At 45.8% G+C, this 17,536-nt stretch overlaps 1 protein-coding gene across 1 annotated transcript; it reads right to left on the minus strand.

The window, feature by feature from the left end:
• Positions 1-1,142: 1,142 nt before the first annotated feature.
• LOC311324326 (UDP-glucuronosyltransferase 2A1-like) lies at positions 1,143-4,883 on the minus strand. Its single transcript, XM_084456779.1, has 6 exons — positions 4,025-4,883; positions 3,679-3,827; positions 3,384-3,515; positions 3,006-3,093; positions 2,619-2,838; positions 1,143-2,336 (listed from the first exon to the last, which is right to left on the minus strand). The coding sequence occupies exons 1-6, from the start codon at positions 4,740-4,742 to the stop codon at positions 2,051-2,053; spliced, it is 1,593 nt and encodes a 530-aa protein (XP_084312905.1). The 5' UTR covers positions 4,743-4,883; the 3' UTR covers positions 1,143-2,050.
• Between the last annotated feature and the right edge of the window lie 12,653 nt (positions 4,884-17,536).

Genomic DNA, 17,536 nt, shown 5'->3' on the forward strand with positions numbered 1-17,536 from the left:
TGGATTGAACGCTGGTTGCAGCGTGTTTATATAGTAGCACCTGTACTCTGATTGGCCGCAGGTGCACACATTGTTTTTCTTTTTCACTTCTAAATGGTATAGTGGGAACATTACATGATACACAAAGTGCAGGTAGCATGTAGAGATCAAATTAAGCCTGTCTTCAGTGGAAGCTCTCATCAATATGTCTCCCTATCACATGGTTCTGTAAGATCTTAAACCAACCCCCATCAACCTAGCCTGGCAGGACTAGACAGAGGAAACAGGCTGACAAACACAGAGCCAAGTGAAGACGACAGAGCCAAAATGTCTGTCAGGAAATGAATGACAGCAAGTAATATTCCAATACATTTCAACACATTCAGTTCAATACATAATCTGCCTTCCTCTCCCATCACTTACTCTGACGCATGCTGGCGAAGGAGAGGTCGTTCTCTTCACTGTGAGTAGAATCGGGGGCTGATGCTGTGTGTATGTGTGCGTGTGTGTGTACATGCGCATGTGTGTGCGCGCGTTTGTGCGCATGTGTGTGTGTGTGTGCATACAGATTCCCTCTGGAATATGTAGGGGTGGGACTTATGCCCACCTCCCTTGTTTTTTGAATGTCGCCAGGAAGAGCGTTCTTTGATGCCTTGAACATAATTTGAGCCGTTTTGTACTTTACCAAGTCCATTAATTTCAAAGCAGATGATTCAAGAAATAATGGTTTAGTATGTTCATTATATCTGACCTTGTTGGCAGTTCTAATGGCTCTTTTTTGGAGCATAACCAGAGGTAGTAAATTTGTCCCCAGACCTCAACACAATAATTTAGATATGGCATAATAAGTGAGTGATACAGCATAAGCAAAGTTGTGTGATTAAGTAAATGACTGGATCTCTTCATAACACCCTTGGCAACTTTCATTCGTATATGACTTACAGTATGTCGGGTTTCAAGCTAATTCTTTCATTGATTACCACACTCAGGAATGTGTTGTGATCAACTTTTTCTATAGTTGTATTATCAATCATTATTTGTACTGGTATGTCACTTTTCCATTTTCCAAATAACATAAGTTTAGTTTGTTATTTTCAAATAGTGACCATTTATATTAAAACACATTTTTATTTATTAATTTCCTGTGTGATATCCACCAAGAGCTGCTGAAGATTCTCCCCCGAGCATATATTTGTATCATCAGCAAAACGTATACATTTCATAATTTTTGATACACCACATATCTCATTAATATACAATGTGAACAGTGTTGGCCCCAATATTGAGGTACCCCTAATATTCCTGACCATCGATTTATATTCTCCAATTTGTACAGTGAAATTAAATGGGAATGGTCTTTGTGGAAGTTGTGTGCATTGATGCTTTAGATGTAACTTGACATGTTTCATATAATCAGGTAATTGCCCTCTTTTGATATGACACATCACGCAAAATGACATGGTAGAAATACACTTTACAGAGTTTCATCTTCAGTCGTGAGTGTGTGTTGTCCATTTATCTGATGCTGTTGTGCCCTCTCCCAGTGGATGGCCATGATACTGCAGAGGACGCTGCTGCATGCATGGAGCTCATGTTGTGGAAGGTCAAAGAAGATGGCAAAGTGAAAAGATGGTGATTGTAATAAAACTGACATTTTTATGTTTATTAATGAAATGTCACAGATACTGTTGAAATGTCACAATTTACTTCTCTAAAGTTTTTTTGTTGGCTCTGTTCATCTAATGGGTTACATAAGATTGGGGGAGGGGGGTGCCATTTTGTGTTGTAGTGATTGGTTACGGCAAGCAGTTTATTTCATTTCAAACCTCTCTTTCATTGCACACTTGTCAAAATGCACAGTGATTTGTAGTTGTACTTTTGTGTCACAAAAGTTTGGTATTTATGTGCATATCAGTTTTAACTATTCTTTAAAATTAGCATATATAAAATGTGGTATATATGACCAAAAATAACTTTCAATTCATCACAAGGCATTTTTGCTAATTGTGCGAGGACAGGCCATTTCAAGTGAATGGACATGTGTTAAAATGGTCATCCTTTGTATTGACAGTCACTCTGTCTTGCTCTTGGTCTTCCCCCTTTGGCCACAGCACATCCTGACACAGAAGATGCAGGTTTTGACCAGGAGTAGGGTCAGCAGCAGGACGGTGGTCAGGAGGAAGGCCAGCACATCCAGACAGTGGTACTGGTACCAGGTGAGCTTGTGGGCCTGGACTTGAAGGTGCTTGGCTCCTTTGTGCCTCATGGTAAACTCTATCCAGAATATGGCCTCATCCTTGGGGCTGATGGGCCTGTCGTGGTGGATCCTGGACAACCTCATGGCATTCTCCTTGTAGCTGTCCAGAAAAGACATCAGTGATCCACTGGTCTGATAACTACATGATTTATGAACTGCATGATACAGAATCTTTTGAGTGTGCCATCCTATTTGAACCACTCAATGTTGCAGAGTTGATATGGATACAAACATTTAGTCCATTTTCCCTCTTAACTCCTTGTCATTGGTGTATTCCATGGGATTTTACCCTCTTGTCATACGCAGCATAACTTTCACAGCCTTTTAATATACTTTACATTCCATAGTAGCCTACTTCACAGTGAATATGGGAACGACTTACGATGGGTCGTTAATGACCGCGTTGAGCCCGTCCACCAGGTCCTGGGCCTTCATGAAGTTGAAGTCCATGATGACCGCAGCCCCTTTGGCCTTCATGTGGACCATGTTGTCGGGCTGGTCACTGAACATGGGGATCCCCACCATGGGAACCCCGTGGTAGATAGCCTCATAGATTCCATTGGTCCCACCGTGAGTGATGAAGGCTCTGGTCTTGTGGTGACCTTTTAGAGCAAACAAAAGAGAGATATCTGGTGAAATATTGTTTACATTGTTAGTGCATCTATTGTGTGTTATGTAACATTTCACGGATCAACAGATTGATGGACAAGAATCAGCAAGAGGAATATTTATATGAATTCATGCATAGGTTTAGTACTCTCTTCAGTACCCAGGAGGTCATTCTGTGGGATCCAGTCATACACTCTGGTGTTCGCTCCCAGGGTCTCAGGTTTCTCTCCACTGTCTCTCCACAGGATCTGGTCATAGGGAAACATCCACACAGCACAATGTGTGGCCAAATACTCTACTGTTCTATGTACTGCATACAATACATAAAATAGCATGAGCACACAGCACAATGTGTTTCCAAATACTGTTCTAAGTATCTGCCTTGTTGCTGAAATGTGCTATACAAATACACTTGTCTTGCCTTGCAGTACACTGACTTAGAACAGTATGAGCAGGGTATTGTGTAATCTGTGCTGGGACTCAACCATTCAGTTAGCATGTGTATGTCAGTAATAGTCACAGTGGGTTGTTGTCTGACCTTCTGTGGAAGCTGAGCGAGGGCAGAGGCAATCATGTTGCTCTTCTCTTTCGTCATGTTCTTGATCATGGAGCCCAGGGTGAACACCACAATACCATCATCCCCTGAGCTCTGCACAAACTCCTCCATGTCCTGATTACAGAATAGAACAGGGTTTCTTGTAACAACACTCATGCCTGTCACCTTCTAAGAAGCAATGGTTAATATTCCTGGCTGTTGAGCCTAAGAGTAAGAAAAAATATTTTAAAGGGATTTTTAATGTGCTTTTGTTGATTTGAGTGTGCTTTAACCATACCTTTGGTAAGGGTTTGGCAGGCCTGCAGTGCATCCCTCCCACAAACTTAAAATTGGGGAGGAAAGGACGGGGGTACTCAAAATCCCAGTATGTCCGGATTAGCCAAATGTCTGCTCTGCCCATCATCTCACAAAAAGACACTGGCCTCCCTGTTCATGGCCAGGCAAAACATTTTAGTATAAACTAGTGACACGGTAGATATAGTATTATATCTAGTTATGATGATGATGATATTAAATCTAGTATAGTTATGATGATCATTTTTCATGCTTTTACCCAGAACAACAACATATGAACACACAGCCCTGCTAGGTTTAGACGCCCATCCCTGGGGCTGCAAGCTCACCTCGGATCTCACTGTAGTAGTTATCCAGCTCCCTCCACAGACTCTGCGCCAGCAGATCCTGAGAGGCATAGAACAGGAAGTTCCACAGTCGCTCAGAGAAGCTCATCCTGTCTGTTAGCTTCACCATGGCACCTGGCACGTAGGAAGGAGGTGCCGGTAGCTGGCCACACAGCCTCTCCCAGACGTGGGCGATGGAGAAACGCAGAGTGTAGACCAGAGGGATGTCCAGAATCTCTGCTGTGAGCTCACTACAGGGGTAGATGGGGTCTGCTAGCATGAGGTCATACTTTGCAGCCTTCAGTCTCCCCATGACTGTGTCTGACCTCAGCAGACCGTCACACACCTGCATAGATAGCCTCATCTCTTTCTGCATGAGGTCAAAGTACTTCAGGTGGAGCTCCAGGAGGTTCATGTGGTCAATCTCGTACATGTTGAAGTAAATGAACTCTTCCAGATAATTATCCATGACCTCCAAAGAGACGGAGACATTGAACGGTTCGTAGTTGAAGCGAGATGCAGCGCTGGGGTCCATGTAGAGAGAGGCATTCTGCACCAGCACTGTCACTCTGTGTCCCCTGTCAATCAGAGTGTCCAGGACAGGTTTGAGGTTGATCCAGTGGCTTCCTTCGGTGTGCCAAACAAGGATGTTTCCACCATTCACATTCCCAGTGATCCACAGTAGGATCACACACACAGATACACTCTGTGCCAGCTTCATCGTGAGTGTGTGTGTGTGTGCCTACCCGGTTCAATCTATGAATTTTGTCATCCGGTTCACTGTTTGAATCTGTTACTCCCTTTCCCTCCCCTGGGCTGAGTCTGAGCACGTACAGTAATAGTGTGTGTGGTGGATCCTGAACCTTTTAAAAACTATCTGTAAATGGAAACAAATCATTAACTCAGAACTATACTGTCAAGTAAAATGAATCATTAACGCAGAATTTGAACTCTAGTCACCTGTAGTGAACCAGTAGCCTGGTATGACCTAGCCTGGTATGACCTATCCTTGTATGACCATCCCAATCTAGCGAGCTCACTGCTTCGCTCCGCAATATCGGTCTGGCCTTCGCCCCATAGTAGCCTCGCGTCCTCGGGGAGAAGAGCCTGGTATCTATTTACTTCACTGCCTTAAGCCCGCCCCCTCATCCGGCTCGAGCCTGTAGAGCCCGCCTCCAACATCCGCTTGCTTTATTTTTCCTTAACCGGTAGTTCTCCTCGCATCTTCTTTTACAATTTTTGTAGGTGTTATGCCTGGTGATGCCATCGCGAATGTTATCTACTCGAAACTTCACCATGTGCAGCCTACAGTAAAAACATTACAACAACTGTTCTCTTTCCGTTCCAGACCGGATGATTATGCGATGCGTTATCGCGCTTCCGCTCTAGACCAGCGAAACAACTGCAAATGACTAGCCCCATAAAGAGCGATTACTTGGGCGGGGGTTGACAGACAAACACCTTCAGCCAATCAGCGTTCAGCAAACTTTTGCCAAATCCAGTCGGAAGAACGGCAAAAACATCTTTTCCACCGAGAAACTCCTCTAGTGAAGCAAACTTTTGCCAAATCCAGTTGTGAGAACGGCAAAAATTTTCCACCGAGAACCTCCGCTAGCGCATACTCTTGTTCTTGTTTAAGTGTTGTGATTAATGCCGCGTTCCAGATAGGATTTTGAGCTCGTAAATTACGACTTCAAGTCACAACTCACTCACGCTCATTGCTCTACCACCGTTTTGGTCATACAATGGATGTGGGTGGGCACCTTGGAAAATCAATCATCAGACTTTCTCAAAAGTGCTAGTTTTGTCAACGTTTTGATCTGAACCATTGTATATGATCATAAGTAACCTTAAAACAGGGCTGAACATGCATTTTCCCTTTACTACCCCTTTAACAGCTCGCAGGCGGATTCAGTTCTCTGTTTTCCAGTCGCAGAGCGACTCAGTGTCCCCTGTAGCTACTGTGTTTTCTCTGTGAAGCTGCTAGTTTAGCGAGAGCTATCTAGCATTGCCGACTGTTGCTTGCTTTTGCTACGGAGTCGCCGGCCTCGAGTAGGGTCTCCGATAGCACAGCTGCCAAGGTTGCCGACCAAGAGTAGGAACCTTATAGCACAGTCTCTCCCCGCTTTCTTAGCCTGTAGCTAAGTTGGCCTCTCGCTGTCGCTCGGAGTTGTCGGCCTAGTGTAGAAACCCCACGAGCACGGCTGCTATTTTAGCCTGTGAGCTAATTTAGCAAGAGAGAGATAACTGATAAGCTGTCGCCCGAGGTTGTCTGCCTAGTGTGAAAACCCCGCAAGCACGGCTGCTGTTTTGTCTTACGAGTCAATTTAAATCTCTCAGACCATTAGCCCCTGACTGAGGTGGTTTGGTAGTGGTCCTGAAAGCATGTATAAGAGACTCTAACACCGTATAATTATCCTTTTATTACTTGTCAAGAATGAGAAAAATTTAAATGTTTTTACAGTAATAGCCTACTTTGTGAGGAAATTCAAAATCCATCCTGTGAAGAGTTATGGATAATTCACATTATATTGACTACAAGAGAAGGGAGAGAGAAAGAGAGAGAGAGAGAGAGAAAGGGGGGGGGGGGTGCCTCAGCTCTGAGGAATCAGATTGACGTCAAGGGCATGAGTGCGTGAGAAATAGGCTAGTTCGCGTCTAGCCTACCTAATTTCCGAAATACATTTATTTATTGTACATTATATCTTAGTTAGCCTATATTTAATTATATAAATGACCCAATGTGCGATTAGCAATATCAGTGCCAAGAAAAAGAAGCAGCGATGATATATCTATTGCAGAAACCGTTTCACCGTAATACTACCAATAGCTGCCCCATTTTTGTTTAGAATTTAGGGGGAAAAAAGTGCGGCTCACTTGACCGTGGAAGAAAAAAGTGCGGCTCACTTGACTGCAGTGTTCTGCGTTAGGGAAACAGAATGTGAGCTCGCGAGAACGGGATGTTCGTACTAGGCTACAGCACACCTACCCCATCCTCTGGACGAGTGGAGAACACTGAAGGGGGGACTCACTCAAAGCAATAACTCACTCGAGGGTTGCGGTAGTATATGGCCAATATACCACGGGTTGTGCTTTGTCATATAGCACACCCTCTCATGAGTTATTGCTTCATTAAAACTTACAACGGGTAGTTCCGACCTCGCAATCTGATTGGTTAAGAGCCGTTGTATATTCACGATATACCACGTGCAAAGCCTCTTTGTCAGTATCATTTTCCTGCACAACAAATAGCTACGGTAATAGCCTAGGTCTAAAATGAATGATTGGCTGTCCTATCACAAGGCATTTCTGGTGTTGCTCCTTTGTGGTGTTGCTCCTTGTGGTGTTTTAAACCTATAGCTATTCTCCCCTCCAATCTCCGATCCAGGATTCTGGGCCAGCATCAGAGAATGAGTGGAAGAAGAACTAACTTAAGTCCATCCTGGACAACCCCTCTCATCCCTTCCATGACGAGCTGTGGCTGATGGGGACCACCTTCAGCCACAGGCTCATCCCGCCCAAGTGTAAGACAGGGAGGCTAGTCATTCCTTTGTGCCAGCAGCCATCACACCATATAACAACAGTGCCTGAGCCCATCCTTTTGTCACTTGTCACTTTACATTGGCTAGGCTTTAGATATTTATAGTTTTTACAGCAATTAATTATAGGCTAGTTCTTATGTATTTTAATTCAAACATTTTGTTTTTTAATGACTATTGTTGATTTCTATTCCTGTATCTCTTATGTTCTGTTCTGTCTTTTATAGTGCTATAATCCCCAAATTTGCTGTGGAAATGCAAATGGCTGTGGTTAACCATTTTTAAAAGCCGCAGAGAAACCATACCAGTGTGAGGAATGTGAGTTTTTAGTGAAAAGGGTAAATTAGTTAGACATAGAAGCCACACGGGAGAAACCATATCAGTGTGAAAATGTGACAAAGCTTTTAGTCATCAGGGTCATTTAATTGGCCATGGAGGAATCCACACAGGAGAGAACGATATCAGTGCCAGGAATGTGGCAGAGCTTTTAGCCTTGTCATTTAGTTAGCCATCAAAGAATCCATACAGGAGATAAACCATAATAGCTTTTAGTTGTAAGGGTTGTTTAGTTAACCATAGGAGAATCCACACAGGAGAGAAACCATATCAGTGTGAGTAATTTGACAAAGGTTTTGGTAAAAAAAAAAAAGATTAGGTTTAGTGTGAGCCATAGAATAACCCACATGAGAGAAACAATATCAGTGCCAGGAATGTAACAAGTCTTTTAGTCATAACCTTCCTTGTTTTTCACAATATTAGATATCTTTTCAACTGTACATTTTTACAACACTGATGACTTGATGAGGATGTGTATACTATACACTGAAATGAAACATATGTAAGGCAACAAGCTAAATAAAAATCGTTTATAGTTTACAACTAGCCATGGATGGTTGTCATTGAAATGCAATACTGTACATGGTAATGAAGGAGTTCTAAGACTTATGATCTGTTTGATCGATTAGCTACAGCAGATTGGCTACTAGATTCAACAATGTTTTAGGTGTACAGAAAAACAACTCAAAAACATGAGAATGTGGTTTCCACAACCACAAAACACACATCAGCCACAGAAAACAGAACATTAGCAAAATGAACGTCACTATGGAAAGAACAGAGACGGACACATCTACTGTATGGGTGGTGGTCTTGACGCCTCTTCAGGGCAGTGGGATTTGACTTACAGTAAGCCAATAAAAACTTCCTTTGGTTTCAGCAAAGAAGTAACAGTCACTGCCTAGCCGTATCAGCTACTGTATGGCTTATGGTGCAACAGCTATACATGTGAGTGGATTACCTGAATGGACGATATTACAGCAACAACGATTTCTTTTTGCAATATTTTCTGAAAGTACATGCAGTTGTCATTGGCTTTCTTTAGAGTCGAGTAAACAAAAACTAAACTTTAAAATCAAATTGTTTCCTATTGTAAGTACTGTATAAAACACAGAAAGTACATGTGACTTCAGCCTTGTAACATATTCAGTAAAGTGAGAGAAACTATATGTACAGCGTTAAGTGTTATTTTAGCAATGATGAATCAATGGTGATAGAGTACACAGAAAAAAACGTATAAAACATTTGAAAATATTTAGACTATAGTAAATTGACAGACTTTTCAAAAGGCAACATCTATATATCCCTAGACAAACTTCTAAATGGTATAGTGGGAACATTACATGATACACAAAGTGGAGGTAGCATGTAGAGATCAAATTAAGCCCCGTCAGTGGAAGCTCTCGTCAAGATGTCTTCCTCTCACATGGTAAGATCTCAAACACAACACCCATCAAGCTAGCCTTGACAGAGGAAACAGGATTCCGTCTGGCTTCCTCTCCTATTACTTACTCTGACGCATGCTGGCAATGGATAGGTCGTTCTCCTGACTGTGAGCCGATCGGGAGCTGAGCTGAGGCCCCAGGGTGGCGGACGCGGTGGAGCTCAGCTGTGTGACGGGCGCGGCGGAGGCCGCTGGGAAGAAATGGACGTCCACGGCGACGGTGGTGAGGCCCAGGGAGACGCAGTGCGAGAGGAGCAGGGGCGCGTTGGCGTGCGAGATGCTCAGGCTGTGGTGGACGGGCGTCCCGCGGGGCTCCGAGGTCTGCAGGGTGAGGGAGGAGCGGAGGGCCTCGTACGTGCTCGGCGGCGAGGGAGAGCGGGAGGGGGTGGGCGACGGGGGAGGGAGGGAGTCCCGGAACGGGCCGTACTCCGCCTCGCCGCCGCCGCCCCCCCAGTCCTCCACACGCTGGAGCTGGATGCTGGGGTGGGACAGGGCAGAGCCCTTCTCCTCATCCAGGGACGAGTCGATCTGTGGTGGGAAAAGAGGAGGAATAGATTCATCTGTAAGTGCATCCGCCTGTTGTGTAGAATGTATGTGATTTAACATGGCGCACACACTGACCAGTGTGTCCTGGCTGGGCTCTGGGTAGGTCTCTGCCATGGTGGAGTGGTCGGGGGTGGGCTGGGGCTGGTCGTCCCCCTGGAGCTCTTCAGAGGAAGGGTCCATGTGCACAGTGACTGGGCCGGGCACCGTGACTCTGGCGCGTGTGTCTGACGTGTTGGGGCTTTGTTCAATCACAGCTACCAGGTCATCATCCTCGAACGCCCTGCACAGAACACATGAATTCAGATGAGACCGTTAGATGTCATCCTCACAGTAATGTCTTTCACACCCACTATCATGCAAAAAATTGGAAACAGTTACCTATTCTCGTATGTTCTCCCCGTCGCCAGCCGTTCACCATGTCTGCAAGGAACACCCAGGTTCCTCTGAGCTGTGGAGAACATTCAGGCACTTAGTTGATTTTTAGCTCAGTGTGTTGTTATTTATTGTAATAAAACATTGCAGTTTAAGAGTATTTGCATTCTTCATGTGTTAATGCAAAGATGGGGACACCAATGGGGATTATGTGGACGGTTTTATCATATGGTGTCATTAGTTTGAAGCACTTTCCAGTACCAATATTCTTCTTGCTGTACGTGGAGTAACAATCACTCTGGCACAGAAAGGTATGACATTGTTTAGGCTACCGGTTCAAATCCGGTCAGTGTGAGATTCACTAACCTCCCCTCCCGATGGGGACGGGCTCATTCTTCTGGACCAGCGAATAGAAGGCCATGGTGATGAAGATGAAGGCGAGGGACACGCCCACTCCCACCACAATGGGGATGTCATGTTTCTCCAGCACGGGCAGCCATGATGGAGGCTTAGGCGTCACCCTGACAGAGACGAGGGATCTCAGTATAGAAAATGCTAGATTGACCTACAGTTTATGGAATCTAGAGGTAGATCTCAACGCAATGTTTCATGTAGATGTTAATGGTTTCATCACAGTAGTTCATACAAGGGCCACAACTATCTGTACTTTATTTCCTCATACCTCCGACACAGAAAAGCACATTGTGAGTAGGTTAATACTAGCATACTCTGTCAGCACAACAACTCAACAACAAGGTTCAACAACACGCCTAATCAAAGATCTAGGGCTACGGGGAAGAAGACTGAGTAAAGCCACCAGGGAGACATCCCTGTTCACTGCCCTGCCTCCAGGAGATGTTCTGGGATCAGGGAATCAGGAGTCGTAATACTATTGGCTCATAAGCCTTGTTAGAGAGTTGTTCATTTTTTTTAATGATTTGTCAATCAATCAATCAAAGCTTTATTTGTATAGCGCATTTCATACCCAGAGGCAGCACAATGCGCTTTACAGAGAACAAGGGAGGTGGGCAGACGTCCCACCCCTACATATTCCAGTCAACAAAAAGTTATCTATAGCACCTTTAACTATCCACATGCAAGAAACCAACACTATTCCAATACCTGCGGTCATCATTATCCTTGCCTACCAGCGGCCATCCCTGCCTATCAGTGGTCATCCCTGCCTACCTGCAGTCATCCCTGCCTACCTGCAGTCATCCCTGTCTACCAGAGGTCATCCCTGTCTACCAGAGGTCATCCCTGTCTACCAGAGGTCATCACTGCCTACCAGAGGTCATCCCTGCCTACCAGCGGTCATCGCTTGTCCGCATGGTGGACTGTGATGTGTTCCTCTTCAGCCACCCTGTGGGCTCTGTATCGTTGGGTCCAGCTGACTTGGCAGGGTGCGCTGGGTTGGCGGACTGGCTAGGCCTCTGCTGCAGGGGGTCTGTGGTGGTGACCTGGGGGGCAATAGGGCCCTGGGTGTCAGAGGTAGGGGGCCCTAGGGTCAGGTGGTGTGAGTGGGTGATGGAAGTCTTTGTGGGGGAATGTGTAGGTTGTGTTTCAAGCCGGATTTGCCCATGTGTGGTTGGTTGAGGCTGGGTTAGAGGTGGTTGAGGCAGGGCTAGAGATGGTAGGGGCTGGGTTAGAGGTGGTTGAGGCAGGGCTAGAGATGGTAGGGGCTGGGTTAGAGGTGGTTGAGGCAGGGCTAGAGATGGTAGGGGCTGGGTTAGAGGTGGTTGAGGCATGGCTAGAGATGGTAGGGGCTGGGTTAGAGGTGGTTGAGGCAGGGCTAGAGATGGTAGGGGCTGGGTTAGAGGTGGTTGAGGCTGGGCTAGAGATGGTAGGGGCTGGGTTAGAGGTGGTTGAGGTGGAGTTTGAGATAGGTGAGGTTCGGCTAGAAGTGGCTGTGGTTGTGTTGGTGCTGTTGTAGACTGATCCTGGGAAGCTGAAAACAAAATGGCCATGTCAGTGGGCTGTAAGTGTGGGTCCACAGGCATGACTTCAGACAGAGAATGGGTGAGTGGTTTTGTAGAGGGGAGGAGAGAGGCAGCAGATTGGCTCAAGGGGTCTAGATCCTGGGTGGGTGAAACTGCTTGGGGCTGCGAGGGTGTTTGGGTGTATGGAGAGGGAAGGTTACTAGACAAAGAGGAAAGGAGGAAAGGGTTTGATGATTCATGGAGCTCTGCAGGTGGGAGCTGGAACACAGGGGCCTGGATCTGTGTGTCTGCAGGTTGTGCTGGATTGGCTGAGGGCTGGCCCAATGGCAGCCGTGAGTGAGGTCCTGTTAGTCCATCGGTGGTTTCCGATGGAGATGTGAGCAGTAGTGAATTGCCAAGCGTGGCCGCCGGGGTGATCTGGGTAGTCGAATCTACCTCTGATGCCTGGGCTGAAAATAGACAAAACAAATTCATGCCAGCTATTTATAGCCGTGCATGCCAATCATGTGAACAACATTTTAAGTATGGATTTGTACGCACCAGTGGTCTCTTTGTGTTGTGAGAGTTGTGGATCATGGGCCATCCCAAAATTCTCTTCAACAACAGCCGCCTGAATGTTGCGGAGGGGACGTTTTCAGATGATTGCCACACATTCCTTTGTCTAACCAGACATGTATGACGCATAAGCTTACATAAGCACGACACACAAATACACTGGGAACAGTTTACACAACATTGATACACAAAACTGCAGACGAATAACAGGAAGCTGACTCATAATATAGCGAGAACATGGTTTACTCAGCATGTTTACAACTGACAACAATAAACAGAAGTCACCGCAACACGAGATCTCCACATCGACCTGGGTACTCACTGAAGACAAAACCTGTCTAATCTGCTTGTGATCTTCATCTTAAAATAGAGAAAGTTACAATGAGAAAATAGCATACAGGCATGTATGCATCTTGTCTTGTGAACTGTGTGAGTGTATGTGTGTGACTGCAGGTGTGTGTGTGTGTGTGTATGATTTTGGTTTATCTGTAGATAAAGATTGTACCAGTCACAGTGAGGAGGAAACTTCTCTTCTGTCGTCCTACTCTGTTCTGGGCAGTGCAGTGGTACTCCCCTGCATCTGACCGCTGCACATTAGCGATGCGCAGAGCTCCGTCATCTACACATGCAGGAAGAGCACAAAGCCACTCAGTAAAACCCTGTTGAAACAAGTCATTTCAGGAATCTGGATAGGCAGATAGATACCGTGCAGTACCATGGAAGCCCTACATACTCTTGTATATTTGGATATAGCACTCTTGTATTTTTGGACTTCCGCATATTTTGTATATACTGTACTGTAAATTTGTATCCGATTTTGTTGTCTTTGATGCTGCAACAGTCCAATTTCCCTCTGTTGACCAATAAAGTAGGCTACACTACTGCTACTACTAGTACTACTACTATTACTATAATAACTACTACTACTATAATAACGTCACAGAATGGCATTCACTCCTGTAGGTCACTGGATGTTCTGACTGCTTTACTGCTGTGATAAGGCCTGTGTGTGGAAGTAACGAATGTCTCACCATCAATGCGTCTCTCCTGTGTGGAGGTGATGGGGGAGCGGAGGTCACCCTTCCTCCAGATGTAGCTGATAGGGAGGACCCCCACTGCCCGGCACGGCAGCACCACCAGGGTCCCCTCTGAGCCCCGCACCTGCCTCACCAAGGACACGATGATGGGGCTCGCTGCAACAGGGACAGGCGAGGGGAGAGTGAGAGGGCCGCAGAAGCCTAAGCTAAAAAAGAGCCTACAACTAAAAGACCTTTTAACGGAGACCACTTACAGGTTTTTAGTTCAGGACAAATCTGACTCTGGGAAACCAACGCCAGCCCACAGATTGCAAACCTTTACCCAAGAGTTTATTAGTGTTAATGGGCTACAGCATAGCAGCTTACCAGCAACACGTAGCGTGGCTGTGCTGTGGGCTCTACCTATGGTGTTGGCGGCCTCACAGGTGTACATGCCCTCATCAAGACTCCTGACAGACAGGATGGAGAGGCTGGCGTTCCGCATCCTGGCAACAGACGAGCTGCTCAGAACCAAAACCCTAGTGAGAAATGGTTCCTACTACAGAAATACTGTCTCATTTGGTTTATTTGCAAATGAGTATTTGATCTTGTGCCAAGCTCCCATTGATTGATTGATTGATTGATTGATTGATTGGCTGATTGATTGGTTGCTTGATTGATTGATTGATTGATTGATTGATTGGCAACAATACAATCTAATAAATATGAATTACAGTAATTTCAACAGTTATTTATCCAAATGCATGTATCATCCCACATTCTGTGCATTCTCTTTCTGGTAAATTTGAAATTCTTCATACTGTACATGTTAACGACTACAACAGTACATTAGACTGCAATGAGATCATAACAACAATGCCCTAAACACTGCCAGCTTGTCCATGTGAACGTACCCCACAGCGGTCCTTCCCCCGGTCTCCCTGTGGAGACCATGCTTGTGCCACCTGATGGAGGGGGGGGGGTGCCCCCTCACCTGGCAATGGAACACCACCTGTGCGCCCACAGGCACCGTCGCCACAAGGGGTGACAGCTTCACAGAGGGCGGGGCTGTCAGGAGGAGATGGGGGGAGGGCGCATGGTGAAAGGTGAGGGTATGGAGATCTACAGAGGCCTGTATTTTGTCATAATTACATGGTGTGTGTGCGTGCGTGCTGTACTGTCCTGTTGTACCTAGCACTTCGAGGCTGACCCTCCAGGAGGTCACAGATCTGTGAAGGTGGGGGTTAGACGCCCTGCAGAAGTAGCTCCCGCTGTCTGTCTCCTGGACTCTACAGCAGGACAGGCAGTACAGAGACAGTTTTGACTTCATTTCTTCAGTCTCACACAGCACACACGCACGCACACGTGCGCACACACACACACACACACACACACACACACACACACACACACATTGTGCATTCATACACACCTATGGAAGATGAGCTCTCCCCTGGGTGCCACAGCAAAGTGAGGCTGGGGAATGAGGGGTGTGTTGTTTTTGAACCAGGTCAGCTGAGCGGGGGGCCTGCTGTGGGGGGGGCTGCAGGCCAGGGTGACCGGGGCCCCCCTCCTGACCGTCTGGTTGCTGGGCTGCTGGACAAAGGCCCAGTCCATCACTGTGGAAAGAGAAAGGATACTACAGTAAAAGTTAATGATGTGTGCACGTGTGTGTGTGTGTGTGTGTGTGTGTGTGTGTGTGTGTGTGTGTGTTACCACACACGTCATCAAAAAGGTTATCAGCCCAACTGATCTGAGTGTCAGAGAATTTGGGAGAAAAAACTAAGTGTTGCAATAAGTTAATGCAATACAATAGGCACATAGTCTCAAGATGTCAAATATACACATCTACTGTAGTTGTCAAATTCACATGGACGAAGGTTACAGAACTGTTAAAACTAGATTGAATAACCATGATGATGGTTCTCTGGCCCCCAGCAGCATACCTGCTGGCAGGAGGAAGGCAGGCTGGGATCTCACTGTCTCCATCTGGTTCCTGGCCTCACAGTAATAGGAGCCCTCATCCAATTCGAACACATTCCTGAGAACCAAGAGCACAAGATACAGCAAGATACTATCCTTCTACAGTATAGTTAAAGATAGTCACCTTCTTAAAATGATGGCCTAAGTCGTATTTTCAAGTTTTTCAAAAAACACAAAAAATAGAATGGCCTAAGTCAACATATACATGATAGGCAGTGTGATCTTTTCATTTGAGTAAGTAGTCCATTTTACCAGAGGTGGCCAGCACCATGAAGAGATTACTTGGGCAACAAAAGAAAAAATCCAGGTCATTATTTTAAGGAGGAGGTGATATACAACATTAAAATAGTAATATTTCTTTGCTTGCTAGACTTTTTCTTTTTTCGTGTATTGATTCATTTTCCTGCTATAAAATAGATCAAGGACTCTAGAAAGGGTCAAGGCTCAGGTTCAAAACGACAGTGCTGCAGGTTTGATTTCTAGTGAAATGTCTCCTGACCTGAAAAAGAGCAGCCGTCCGTTGTCCAACAGACTGACGCCAGAGCTGTTGGCCAGCGGACGGCCATCTTTGAACCAGTGCACTGTGGGAACCGGGTAGCCGTGGACAACACAGCGCATAGAGACTTCTGTCGCTACGGCAACAGTGATGTTGTCAGGGCCCTGAGTGATCTGGAGCCTTCTGGGAACACCTGTGGAGGAACGGACATGCGTTCATAGTTGTAAGAACCACCACAGATATATGTGAGGCAGGGGACAGGCCAGGCCCGTATCAAGGGCTCCATAGCAATTCTCCGGAGAGACTGCTCTCACCTAGCACTGTGAGTGTAGCAGGACTGCTCTCCCTGCTGGTGTTGAGTAAGGAGTTGTGTGTGACACAGATGTATCGTCCCTGGTCGTCCAGTGACACGTTAGAGAGAAGCAGAGTGCCTGAGGTCTTCCGCTGGCTGCCACCAGCGTACTGACCCTGAGGAAACACATTTGGTAAATGGTGCTTTTATGGCAGACTGATGAAGGTTAGTACTACTTTTTTTGTATAGCGCTACTGTAGAGTTGTATGTTTTGAAAGTTTGAGAATACATTTCTGCATCCTTAACCTCTGCATCCTTAACCTCAGTGTGGACATTTCTTTTGTCTAATGTCAGTGTGCGAGCTCTCTCAATTTTTATCTCATATGTTTCTGGCTCACGCACCTAGCTGATAAAATATATATTTTTGGACTAGTTGATAAGAGCGCAAACTAACTTATTTACTTTTTTGTAAATGGTAAATAGTAAAAGGTAAATGGACTGCACTTACAGTATATATACACATTGTTCATGATGGGCTACACACACGCACACACATAGACACTGTACCTGAATCTGTTTGCCTTTAGTGAGAAGTGCGCCGTCTCTGAGCCAGGTGATGTGTGCTGGAGGAGAACTGTCTCCTGACACACACTGGAGAGACACAGCCTGGCTCTCACTGACCGTCTGAGACTGGGGACTGTGGAACACTGCCCCCAGATCTACTGAGACACACACACACACACACACACACACACGCACGCACACGCGCACACACACGCACACACACGCACACGCACACGCACACGCACACACACACACACAGAGAAAGAGAGAGAGAGAAAGAGAGAGAGACACTTATTGCTCTTTTTAGTTGTGGAGGTCATATCACAATATCATATTGATTCCAAAGTTCTATCCTGTTATATTTAATTGCATGTGTTCTGGATTCTCCTAACAGCATTTGTGGAGCACTATACCAACCAGCTTGTACCACCT

Source organism: Borostomias antarcticus (assembly GCF_949987555.1).
Source record: "Borostomias antarcticus genome assembly, chromosome: 23".
Taxonomy (NCBI): Eukaryota; Metazoa; Chordata; class Actinopteri; order Stomiiformes; family Stomiidae; genus Borostomias; species Borostomias antarcticus.